Below are 13,481 nucleotides of genomic sequence, written 5' to 3'. Positions count from 1 at the left end.
AAAATGGAAAAATTGCTTTTTACTGCAAACAACAGATTTGCCAATCTATATGCTTTACCCAAATTTCAGAAATTTCTGTCAAATTTAGATTTATTACAAATAATACTAGAAATTTAAGAAGAATTTTGATAATATTTTCACAAATGAGCTTAAATCTGTATGTAATTTAGTCTTTGATAGAGTTAAAGCTGATAAAAACTACTGTTGGATTATTAACAACTTGATTCTTCAAAAATCTAAAAGTTTACAGTGTTAACTGCTATATGGCTTCAAAAATATTTGCCTGTGACTTCGAAAATCTCTGATCTCTGCCCACTCAAAGAAATATGTGAAAATCATCTGGAGCTACCACATTTCTTTTTCCCCTGAAACGTTTACTATTCTGGATTTGCAAAGATAGAGAGATTTTCTCTATTTCTCGCTTTTTAGTAACTACATGAAACATTCAAAATTTCATTATCTGCAAGCAAATGAAATTCCAATGGGAAGTTGTAATTCAACTCAGTAATAGACTATCTTGATCTTAGCATTCATAATCTTAAAGAAATAAGACTTTTTGATAAAAGAAGAGAATTTGGATTTTACTGCAGTAAAGCTTATAAATTGGTACTCCAATCCAACATCTCTAAAAATAGTTACATGAAACTAACAGAATGAAAAAAGTTTGCACTGAAATAGAACAAGAAGAAGAAACTGTAATTCTCGCAAAAATTTTAAAAGAAAATGAAATTCCAATTAACTTCATTAACAGTATTTTAAAATAAGCTAAAGTAGTCTACACCCTGTAAAATGTTTTAAAAGTATGGATTTTTTACCTGAAAGCTCTAATACAAAAAGATAAAGAAGGATGTTTTAGAAGGTTTTTATAGATTCACTTTTTATCTATTCTTTTCTATTTATGTACATTTTTCTCAACTTTGCTGTTATTAACAGGAGGCCTACTATATTCCAGTCATCATGATAAGCCACTGATGTGAAGACTTTTTACTTTTCTAAACTTTGTTTCTTTTCTTCCTTTCCTTTACACATTCCTTTTATAAAAAAATTAAAAATTTCTAACAGGCATTTAATTCACCTATTGGGAGATTTCTAAACTCACCTTCACCAATTTGTTTTGCTAGTAAAGCCAAAAGCATCAGTTTTGAATCAATCATTTCTGATCTTCGTTTCGAAATTTGTAATTTGATTACAGTGTTCTCATTTAATTTATAAGAAATTTTGCATTTCTATATTTTAGTTTCAATTTTTTTCACTTTTAATCTTACATTATAGTAAAAAATATCCTGAGTTATTTATTTTATTCAAATAAGGAATTTTTTCAATTGGATATGTTTAATATTTTTCACTACCAGATTGCTTCTTTGTCCTCTGGGTAAGTTTTAAATTTATGTCCTCTTTTTTTTATATTTTTATTTTGAATTTTTGTATTTCTGCTTTATTTCAATTTTAAATTTAGTAAAAAATGTCTGATTAAATTCTTTTGCTGATTTGACTTTGGAATTTTTACCCTGCATTGGGAAGGACTTCAAAATTTTCAGACGAACCGTAATAATTAAATACAGTGCAAAGTCTGTAATCCGGACTCGTCGAGACTTCGATTCCAGATTAGGGTTTTTTCTGGATTATAGATCATCAATTTAAATCTGGTAAGATGGCATGCAGAAATTATACAATTAAAAATATGAAACCGTAATTTATGAAATAAAGATCAATTATTATCTAAAGGGTATCAAAATGTACGTTAAAAAAAAAAAAAAAGAACTTAATATTTATTTTTTTACTTTATTAAATATTTTTTTCAATGTAAGTTGTTCAAGTTGCTTCATTTTTTGTGCTAATACTTTGTCTTTAATTCTATAAACAGACATGGTTTCTTGTTCAGTTACAAAGTTCCACTGTTCAATGTTCAAGTTCTGTAATTGCTGTGTCGAGAATACCGACTAACTTGTCAATCGAAATTTTTTCATTTTCAATAACCTCTCTGTCACTTTCTTCACTATCGGAAGTGGTATTTTCTGGATCTAGAACCATACTACATATTTCGCCGTCCATTAACTGATTGATGATTGGTTGTCACAATGATTAATTGATCGTCGCAATGAAAAACTTCTGTTATATCATTTTCATTTATTACCGCTTCTCCACATTTCTTTATAAAATCCAATAACTGTAAAATTTCACCTTTAGTTTGCGACGTCCAAAAAAATTCAAATTCGCGGCTATCATCTTCATTAACATTGACTGAAATGCATTAGAATCAGTAAAGATAATTTTAGCCTAGCTTATACCGTCCGGTATACATTAAACGTGCATGCATAAAGCATACAGAAAAAAAGTTTGTGGCATTGAGGTCCAGATTATAGATCATTCTGGATAATGGACATACAGATTACGGACTTTGTACTGTATTTTAAATACTTCATCAGCTAATTTTGGATACAGAACAGAGTGATTTTGAAGTGGAAGGGGGAGTGTAATTGAGTCTGATGTATCCTCCTCATGATAATGTTATATCAGATTTAATTGAATTCCACTTCTTTTATATTTTATCTGTCTCCACCCCAGCTTTTTATAAATTTTTAGTTTCACATTTCTTTAAGTTTTGTTTTGCATATTTATATGATATTTTGAAGTTTATTGATATTGAATTTCACTTCTTTAGGGTCTTTGCATAAAAGTGTTTCTAAATTTCTTACTTTTTGTTTCTTTCTGTTTCTATGTATCTATATATACTCAAGAGCCAAAACATTATGATCAGCCCTACATTTTGCGATGAACGCGCCTGGATGACGTGGAAGGCACGTGATCAGGTGGAAGTGGTATTTAACTGCTGCTGGAGATTCTGAAGAATCATTCTTTCACTTACAGCTGTGTGTAATGGGAAAGGCTGCGGATCTAAGCGACTTTGATAGAGGGCAGATTGTAATGGCTCGAAGGCTCGGAACAAGTATTTCCAAAACTGCACGACTCGTGGGTTGTTCGCGATCTACAGTTGTTAGTACGTATGAAAAGTGGATGAATGATGGTGAAACCAGCAGTAGACGACGTGGTGTTGGACGTCCACACGCTATCAAAGAAAAAGGTCGTAGGAGACTGTCTCGCATGGTGAAGCAAAACCGGAGCCAGATAGTGGCTCAGCTGACAGCCGAATACAATGCAGGGCCAAGTAGAAAAGTATCGGAGCACACTGTTCAGCAGACACTGTTGGATATGAGGCTACGCAGCAAGCGTCCCACTCGTGTGCCTTTGCTGACCAAGCGTCATCGTCAACTGCGCCTGCGCTGGGCCGGGGAACATCGCGACTGGTCCATGGATCAGTAGGAGAGAGTTGCCTGGTCAGATGAATCACGGTTTGTCATTCATCACGCCGATTGCCGTGTCAGGATACGCTGTCTTCCAGGTGAACAGTTGCTCCTTCAATGCACAGTAGGTCATACACAGGCCGAAGGTGGCGGTATTATGCTCTGGAGGACGTTCTCTTGGGCATCTCTGGGACCCATGGTTGTGGTAGAGCAGATCATGAATACTACAGGGTATCTGAACACATCATTGCGGATCAGTTGCACCCTTACATGGCCTCTGTTTTTCCAGCTGGAAATGGAATGTTCCAACAGGACAATGCCCCATGTAACAAGGCTACAATTGTGTTGGAGTGGTTCCAGGAACATGATGCTGATTTCCTGGCCGCCTAACTCATCGGATCTCAATCCAATAGAACACATTTGGAATGTCATGGGATGGCAGCTCAGAAGTCAAACACCACCAGTTCGCAATATCTCGGATTTGCGTGACCGTTGCTACAACATCTGGTACAATCGGTCTCCGGCCATCTATCAAGGACTTGTGCCATCCATGCCAAGGTGAATTGAAGTTGTGTTGCACACCAAAGGTGGCCCAACTCATTATTGACAGGTGGTCATAATGTTTTATTAAGCAATGGAATTATTAAGCAATATTAAGCAATGGAATTTGCAATTTAGGATTTGCCCTGAGATGAACAAACAGAATTTCATTTTTTTTTTTTTTTTTTTTTTCCAAAAAAGAAAAAAGTATATCTTGCAAAAAATTATTTTCTAATAACCACCTCATGAAATTAAAATGTGGCTCGAAGTTAAAATAGCTGTGCAGCCATTGTTTGCACCCAGAAGAAAAAGTTGTAAAATGTGCTTTGCTAGATCAAGCATTTCTTTTGTTACTTATTTTGGTGCAATGTTTGTGAATTGCTCTTGGCACTCATTTGAAATGACATATTTTATTTATTCATTTAAGGTGCGTAAATTAAATCCTTTTTTCTTGTTTCAGGAGGAGGTTTTAGATATGTAGGAAATGTAGGGAAATAATTTTTCAACAGAGACTGAGTGAAAAGGGTAAAAGCTTGAAAAATTTAACCAAAAAAGTTTAAGAAAGAAGCATCTAGTATTGTGCCGAAAGCTAAAATGTGCTAATATGGTGCTGAAAATGCATTTTATGATTTTAAAAGAAAAGTACTAAAAAGAATATTAATAAAATTTGACCGTGAATGGAATTAAGTTATTTATCTTCATTACTGATATATTAACAGAGGCTGAAAATTTATAAATGGAGTAGTCTTGGATTTCTTGATGAATTAACCAGCATACATATGATGAGTATGGTTTGAATAGGGCATTTCAAGGGAATTTTAAAATTTTTTGTTTACATGTATAAGACGAGAATGGTGGGCATATTGAAGAAAAATATTGTTTTTTCCTCTGTACCAATATATTTCTTTCATCATTTTAACTGCCATAGATATGATCATTTCTTCAGTAATGTTATGACAAAGAAGTTTCTAAAACTGAATGTTTTATGCACGTTGTTGCAGTGTTCTGATAATTTTTTTTTCCCTTTTTAGATCTGAATTAAATACAAATGTTGTTCAAGATGTAACAAGTCTGTTTTGTGGAGCACACAATTTTACTACATTTACTAAACGCACCAAGCAAGAGCCTTGGAGAGATACTAACAGAGTAATTGATGAATGTAAATTTTATGAGTCATCAAATCACAGATTATTAGATGATGTTCGGTATTCTAATATTCATATGTGGGAATTTTACATAAAATCAAGAGCTTTTTTATATCATCAGGTAAGTATTTTGCTATTTTATATTAATCCTCTGAGCGGCATGTGTTTCGAGATCTCCTCATGAAGACATACTGAGCTGCATTTAATAGCTATATTTGTATAATTCTTATTTTAGTCTCTGTTTTCATAAACTTCCATTCATTAAGTTGATATTTACATCATTAAAGAAAATAAAAAAGCAAAATATTTTAAATAATAAACTAATATATACCAAGAGATAAAAAATCTCATGACTATATAAAGGCAGTCTTGCCATACAGGGAGTTAACAAAATTTCCCTTATGATGTGTAATTAAAATTTGTAGCGATAGAACACTTTTTGAGTTACATGTTTTGTATAGTTATTCAGTTGCTCATCACTTTTGCTTTCAGAGGATGGTAAAAACAAGCATGCCTTGAAATATTGCAGGTTCATTTCCATTTCACTACAATAAAGTAAATCTAACAAAAAGCTTCATTTCACCAACTGATAGCACATATTGCTGTACTAGTTCTTTTCAAGGATAAAAACCATAAACACAAAATTAAGGCCCAATATGTAGCTGTATGTGTGTGGACAGATTGTGTTAAAAAAAGAGAGAATATCACATGTCATATTGATTCAGATTTTTTCCCAATGTTAAAATATTAATTATTGTGAAAAATAATTTTATGTTCCTTTATTACTATTGCATAAGTTTGTGTGTCATTTTAAAGTTTATTTTTAATGTTTTTGCTTTTATTATATTTGGTAAGAAAAATTATTCATATATGTCTGATTCTGTAGTTCATTTCTAGTGTTTTTTTATTATATATTTATTGAAAACTCAATAAGTTTGGCATCAATTACATACATAATTTTTATATAGCCGTTCACATGAAAAGACTGGGTAAGTTATTAGTATGTTTAGAAATTCAAGGATTGTAGCATGCTGTTGAGTGTATTTTGAGGCTGTGTTGCATATACCAGTTTTTCCCTTTCATTCAGTAGTTTAAGATACATGCCATCTTCAACCGTTAAGTATGATTTCATCTGATAGAGTAGTTATATGCATGTGTAAACTTTATGTCCAAAAATGATTACATTTTCTCAATTTCTTTTCTTTTGATTTGTGTATTTATTTTCTTGTTTGAGATGTGGTAAGGTATAAGTCTATTAAGCTGTTTAATAGAGTAGAAGATGGTTGAAGTGACTTTTTTATGGTATGCTAGATTGGTGTTTGAGGTCAGTTTTATTTTTTGAAAATAGGATCTTTTAAAACTAAATTTCTGTTTATTTATTTATTTATTTTTCGTAGAAACTAAAATGTTAACAAAGTTAACAAAGATTTGATTAAAAAGAAAAGTTACCTTTGGATGGATATTTTTGCTTTGTCTTTGCTTTTGTTCTGTTATGTGTGGTGTAAATTTTTATTTAATTAGTTTTGTATGATTTTAGTTTTTTTTTTTTTTTTTTGTTATTCTCTTGAAAGATTTAATAATATATGGTACGACAACCTAAAACATTTCATATCCCATTCATTATTATTTAGCTTTTCTTTTTATAATTCAAAATAAAATGCAAAATGCTGTGACAGTTTTTTAATTGGGGATAGAACTCTAGTTGTATAATAAGGTTCGTACAGTCCTTAAGAGTCCTTAAGTTTTTTGGAATCTATTTTTGGTCCTTAAATTTTAAGCATCTGAAATTTCTGTCTTGTTTTGACAACTGCTATTTTGGGTGGGAATTATCATTTTGGAGGAATATTTTTGACAATTTACTAACAAATATGATTATTTTTTGAAGGGGTCATAATTTGTTCCCTTTGCTAATATAAGGGCTGGGTTACTGGAGTTCCTGAGCAAGGATTCAAACATAAGCATTTCAAAATTATTTCATTTTTTCCATTGAAGAGTTCTTAAACAACATTCTTTTTTTGGGGATGTGAATTCTTTTATTAAATGACTCTAAATTTGGCGACTTAACATTTTCGCGATTTTAAGATCAGTTTCTGTGGAAAATTTTTAATTCGGAGATCTAAGATTTTTCTAAGATTTTTTTTCTAACATTGTAAAATTTAACTAAAATAATAATAATATGTTGAAATTATATTTATGGAATAACATTAAAATAAAACATTTTTATTTTTTGCTATCATATTATAAAAAGACATTACTTTCTATTTTGGTGACTTATTATACAGTATTTTGAATCTGAAAAATAAACAAGGTAATAAATGCTATAAAGCATAGTTTACAAAACAATTCATAGCAAAAGCAAAATAGCTAATTAAAAAAGTAATTAATTAATTAAAAATTTCTTCCTTTTAATATTTTCATGGTAAGAATTTTTTCTATGTGCATTCTCAGAATATTCAGAATTGTCAGGATATGCATCAATTTTCTCTGTAAAATTAATTTTCCACTGATTTGTTTTTTCAAAATATTTCTGGCCTTTTTTCTGGTCCAGAATTGGTATGGCTAATATTTCTTTAGGATTTTAAATATTTCAACTTGGGAAGTTTAGAAGAATTTGAGGGCAAGATTTATAGATGACCCACAATTCTAGAAAGCTCCAGAAAAATGTGACAAAATTAAAAATTAACACATAACGGATGTATTTTGCAGAAAGTTTGTGATGAATTTCTTAGATTTTGGAGAATTTTTGGAAGGACATAATGTTTGAATGTTGTACTTCTGATACCAGAAGTCTTTTTCTTAACATGTTTATGGTCCCTTTATTTTCAACTTTTCACTAGACACAAGTATGGAAAATATAAAAAATATTTCTAATTATTTTGCTTGGGCAGGCATTAATAAAAAAATTGAAAACTGACAATGTAAAAGACTCACTTTATATGTCTCAATGAATCATACACAGGGCTGCTGCTAGGCATTTCCCACGAATGCCTTCCTGAATTATGCTGTTTAGGGCTCTCCTTAATTATGCTCCCAGTGCCTGTCCTAAATTCTAAATGTTTTCCCATTTCTAGATTTTCTTGCTCAGTGTGTCACTGAATTTAAAAAATTCTGCCTCATTAGCTTTGAAAACAGCCCTTATTATGTATCATTTCATATTTGTTCTGAATGTTCAGCTTTTCCTGTACATTCTAAATTCATTTGGTTTTTTAGAAACATAAAAATCTGTAATTAATTCCAAAGTGAAGAGGAAACGTATTGAAGAAAGAAACTGAATACATAAAGAGGAAACAAATTATTCTTCAAAAATATGTAAAGTTATTATTATGCAAATTAACTAGTTGTTTATAATTTTAGCCTATACTAAAATTTCCCTTTTCCATTTCCCCACCATAACGCAAATCAGATAATTTTTAAATTGAGGTTTTTGAATTGTCAGACAGAGTGTTTTTGCCTTTCACTTGGATGCTGCCTTAGTTCCTGCCAGCTCTGATAGCTTTTAATTATTCATCTTTGCGTTATTGCTGCTAACATTTGAATTTGTTATGACGGTAGAGTTACTGAGACAGCTTAGATTAAAATTAAATTCTGTAGTCGTTGACTACTAATCCATATTTTTAGTTTGAATTTGACCATTCCTGTTTGATTGCATCACCACAAGCTGTAGCTGATTTTTGTGAGCATAGGAATCTCCCTGTATGTTCCAAGTTCTTTTTAAACAAGAGGTTTATTTAAACCTTTATGTGACTTTATACTTACTTTTAGACATAGCGATAATTTGCTTCATGTCTATCAGTGGTTTCGGACTATTTAACTTTTACCAGATCAAGTAAAACCTCGTTAGGTACACTGTTAAGAGAGTGGCAAGTTAGGAGATAAAGCACGCAGATGTAGTTGGAACATTGGTTTGTGTATTGATACAGATTTCTAATTATTAGAAAAGATGTTTAAAGAGAAGAAAACTGATATAAATTAAGCCAAAATGTCTGGGAAGTCTTCAAATTAAAATAATTTGTTGTGTGTTGTTGCTACAAAATATTTTGTTGTGTCCACAACAAATGTTAAGTATCTTTTAATGGGCAATTATCCTAATACTGTTTAAGAATCAATGTTATAAATTGTGTGCATTTTAAACTGTGAAATATTATTAGATTTTGATTTTAATAATGCTTTTTTAACAAATGTTTTAAAAAATAAATAAAATTTAATAGTGGTCATGTAAATCTGTAACGACTAAGGGTATTTAACTACCTAATTTAATTATTTGTAACTGACTGTTCACCTTTAAAAGTTATCTCTGCATATTAAAGCAAGTTATTGCCTTTCATTAATATTCTTACTATGGTCACAAGATACAGCACCGAAATGTAAAAATTAATGTAAAACTTATTCTTTGCACCTAGTGAGACTTAAAATAATACAAAACAACTCATCACCTCTGGTGCATTAGTGGTTTATTGTAACCTTAAAATATATTAACTGGGTTACAATCCCAGGAAGTCTACATGAAGTTATGACACTAATTGCATCAGACAGATGGAGCACAACTAACTTTCAAAACTTGCCAATCCTGTCTGCATCAGGCTTTCAGGTTTGTTCTTATCAACAGGAATTTCTCTAGGCAAGCAGCAGCCAGTCTTCTGTTACGAATCATGCTGATTATGATTTTAATTCTCATTTTAAACTGTGCCGTTTGACATAAAATTTACCTGCTATTTACTAAACCTGTAGGCTAAGTACATGGCAAAATGAGACAGTTAACTGTTAGTAAAACATATGCAAAATGTCCCTAATCTTCTTTTAAATATGTCCAACTATTATACATGTAAAAATATTTAATGCTACTTGATAAGTTTTATAAAGTGGATTTTATTCTCAAATTTGTTTTATACTTATGTTTATTAAATTATGGTTAATAAGAATGCATCCTACTTACAGATCTATTTTATTCTTAGATTGTTATTAGAAAGGTGAAGTTCAGTCATAAGTTGATTGAATTTAATTGAATTAATTCAGCTCCCATTTGCTGATAGGTCCTTAATTTTTTTCATTAATGGTCTTTAAAAGTCCTTAGTACATTAATGGTCCTTAAAAGTACTTAATTTTTATGTGCAGAAATGGGGACGAACCCTGTATAAGTATCGTACATTTTCATCCCGTTATTATAGTAATATAAAGGTTATTATATTACTTTTAATTATCTCAACTTTAAAATAATTATCAAACATTTTAAAAAGTTTCTAAAGCCAGTGGTAAAAATTTATGTGTATGTATGTGAAGTATTTGTTAGGAAAGAAAAATTCCTAAGATTAAAATTTATTTTTCTCTAAGTAGGATGATATGTCAATTAAATTATTATTGTTAAAATTATGTGATTATTTTTAAATAACAAGTTTTATATAATTAATATTTTTAAACAGATTAGGAAGTTAGTTGGTACGGCCTTATCAGCTGGTTTTGGATTACTGTCCGTATCTGATGTTGAATTCATGTTAAAAAAACCTAATCCCAATGGATGGAGAAAAAGTAAATTGGTTCCTTCCTGTGGTTTGTACCTCTCAAATGTGGCATACAACAGAGAAGGTGAGATTAAGTATCTTAGAAATGAATTCTTGTAATAAATGATGGATACTCCTCCAGAGTATGTTTTCATACATTTGCAAATAATATTATTTTATATTTTGTATTATGCGATATCGTAATTTTACATTTCTTGCTATGTGATATAATTTTAATTTCTGTTTTTGAGGTATAAAGTAACAGAAGGTAATATGATGCGAGTTATAATAATCTCTGATGTTGCAACATGGAAAAAAGCTTTGTAAATTCTTGATGTGTCCACCCTTCTTGATGTGGCAAATATTTATCTTGTGATTAAGTTGGGCTAATGCTAATTTTATTTGTGTTTGGTTCGCTTAGCTGATAGTTGTGGTAATTCCATTAATATTTGTGGTAGTTAGACAGCTCCATCTCATATTCCATCCTTGGTAATGTATTATTTAAATTCTGTTAAATTTTGAGACAGTTAGCATCATCTTGTATTTTCAGTCTTCCATTGAGATAGGCTGAATTAGAGCCCTAGTTAATACCTGTCTTAATGAAAAGACATTCAGTGTGCAAAACCATTGCAGATGTGATGTGTAGCTGAGGCTACCTGTGCGCATTGTTAAACTTAAGTACAGATCTTGTAGAAAGCATGGCTATTTGTGATTATTGCTTGTTTGTGGAATCAGAGGTATGGGATGGTGTATGAAAAACCATGCTCTCTTTCTGCTATGAGCCTTCACCAAAGTTCTTGCATAGACTGCTTGATATTTTCTTTAAGATATTACTTATCTCAATGAGTGCTTCAATTGGTTTGCGTCTTACGACTTTTCTACTGGCAATGGGATAATCTAAGTCATTGCAACAATGAAGCAATGGAGGTATGTTGATATCTGTTCATAATCATGTTTTTTTTTTTTTTTTTTTTTTTTTTTTTAGTGCCACCTTGTACTTATACTCTTTTGAGCTTTAAGTCGTCTTGACAGGTTGGGAGGAAAAGGGAGGTGAAAATTGAGATGTAGTTCAAGCTAGTCTTGCATGCATTGTCTAAAACAAATACAGTCAAAACTCGTTAATTCGGACACCCATAATCCTGAATGATGTATAATCCAGACCACAAAGCTAAAAACTTTCTGCACATGCGCCGCGTTGATACATGCGCATAGGCGTTTATGCGTGCGTGTAAGACCTTTACGACTGCGCATATGCGTGTGCGCAAGCGCAGAATACGTTTTCGCTTGCGCGTTTTATGTATAGCGGATGGTATAAGCTAAAATTATCTAATTATCTATTTCAGTTAATGTTGATGATTGCGTTGTTCCTTAATCTTCGAATTGCATCCAGCTTATTATTTTTTGAAGACTGTAAGAGCAATTTTATAAAAGTAAACTTGAACTTTTGATTATGTCAAATAGAATTTCCAATGCTGGAGCTCCCAAAGGATCTACAAAATGAAAGTATGTTTCGATGTCCATCAAACAGAAAGTGGAATTGCTGCAAAAAATGGATAAAGACATGAAGAAGGTGACAGAGAGGTTAGTGAAAACGAAAAAATTTCGATTGACAAGTTAGTTGGTATTCTCGGCACAGCAATTATGGGACTTGGAACAGCGGAACTTTGTAACTGAACAAGAAATGTCTGTTTATAGTCTGTTTATAGAATTAAAGAGAAAGTATTATCACATAAAACGAAGCAACTTAAACAACTTACATTGAAAGAAATGTTTAATAAAGTGAACAAATAAATATTAAGCTTTTTTTTTTTTTTTTGTAAATTTTGATACCCTTTAGATCATAATTGTTCTTTATTTCATAAATTACGGTTTCATATTTTTAATTTTAGAATTTCTGCATGCCATCTTACCAGATTTAAACTGATGATCTATAATCCGGAATCACCGAAGTCCTGACGAGTCCGGATTAACGACTTTTGACTGTATTACTAGCTGTTGTATAATATGTTATGTAAATTAATTTATGTATTGAGAGAATGATTTTCTTGTAAAGACTAATTATTTAGATAAAGTGTGATATGAATCAAATTAATTTATCTAAACAATTGTTTTTTGCCATTATTTAAAAGAAACTGTTGGTTAGAATAAGAAACTTTATATGTTGAATTTCGCAAAGAAGGAAAACTATCATATTGACTAGAATATAAGATGGCCTTATATTTTAAGATAATCTTGCATTTCTGAAGGTTTATTTTTTGAGGAAAGAAAACTTTCTTATAAGATGATGTCACATGATGTAGTAACATATGAAGAAATTTTACAAGGATCGGACAGTTAGAGACAGATATCTTAAACAAGAAAATTTATTAAGAGGGGAAACTAGTTAAAGGCAATAGGATAATTAGTGAACATCTTTTAAACTGCCAAAATTATCAAAATATAATTTACAGATATCTGCAGTCGTATAAATTTATTATTTTAGTATAAACATTCAATTTTGGTAAATTGATTGATTGATTGATTGATTAAGGTAGAGCTCGTGGAGAGTATCTGTTTGATTTTGCTAAAAGTAACTCATTACAGAATGTGCCTTCTTAGCACAATGCATATAATGAATCATAATTCCATCAATTTTCTGAGATGTAAGGCTACATTTTCAGTAGAAGTCTGCATGTTATAAAACATATTAACTCAGATATATTTATTACAGTCAAAAGTCGTTAATTCGCACACCCATAATCTGGAATGATCTATAATTCGGACCTCAAAGCTAAAAACTTTCTGTGCATGCACTGCGTTGACACATGCGCATAGGCATTTACGCGTGCGCGTAAGACCTTCACAACTGTGCATATGCGTGTGCGCAAGTGCAGAATACGTTTTCGCTTGGGCGTTTTATGTATAACGGACGGTATAAGCTAAAATTATCTAATTATCTATTTCAGTTAATGTTGATGATTGCGTTGTTCCTTAATCTTCGAATTGGATCAGGCTTATTA

The 13,481-nt window shown here is 31.1% G+C and overlaps 1 protein-coding gene across 4 annotated transcripts in view; it reads left to right on the top strand.

Annotated features, from left to right (window-relative positions):
• Positions 1-13,481, top strand: part of LOC118194443 (tRNA pseudouridine synthase-like 1) — a 115,278-nt gene that overhangs the window by 57,737 nt on the left and 44,060 nt on the right. For all 4 annotated transcript variants that reach the window (XM_085819820.1, XM_085819817.1, XM_085819819.1 and 1 more), the window contains exons 5-6: positions 4,874-5,108; positions 10,405-10,567. In XM_085819820.1, coding sequence (XP_085675946.1) covers positions 4,874-5,108; positions 10,405-10,567 — 398 coding nt within the window. The remainder of the gene's footprint in view (positions 1-4,873; positions 5,109-10,404; positions 10,568-13,481) is intronic.

This window comes from Stegodyphus dumicola, chromosome 7 (genome assembly GCF_044657685.1).
Source record: "Stegodyphus dumicola isolate Sdum_Otavi_A_Nest chromosome 7, ASM4465768v1".
NCBI classification, from domain to species: domain Eukaryota; kingdom Metazoa; phylum Arthropoda; class Arachnida; order Araneae; family Eresidae; genus Stegodyphus; species Stegodyphus dumicola.
The sequence above is the reverse complement of the archived record's forward strand: the minus strand, read 5'-3'. Positions and strand labels throughout refer to the sequence as shown.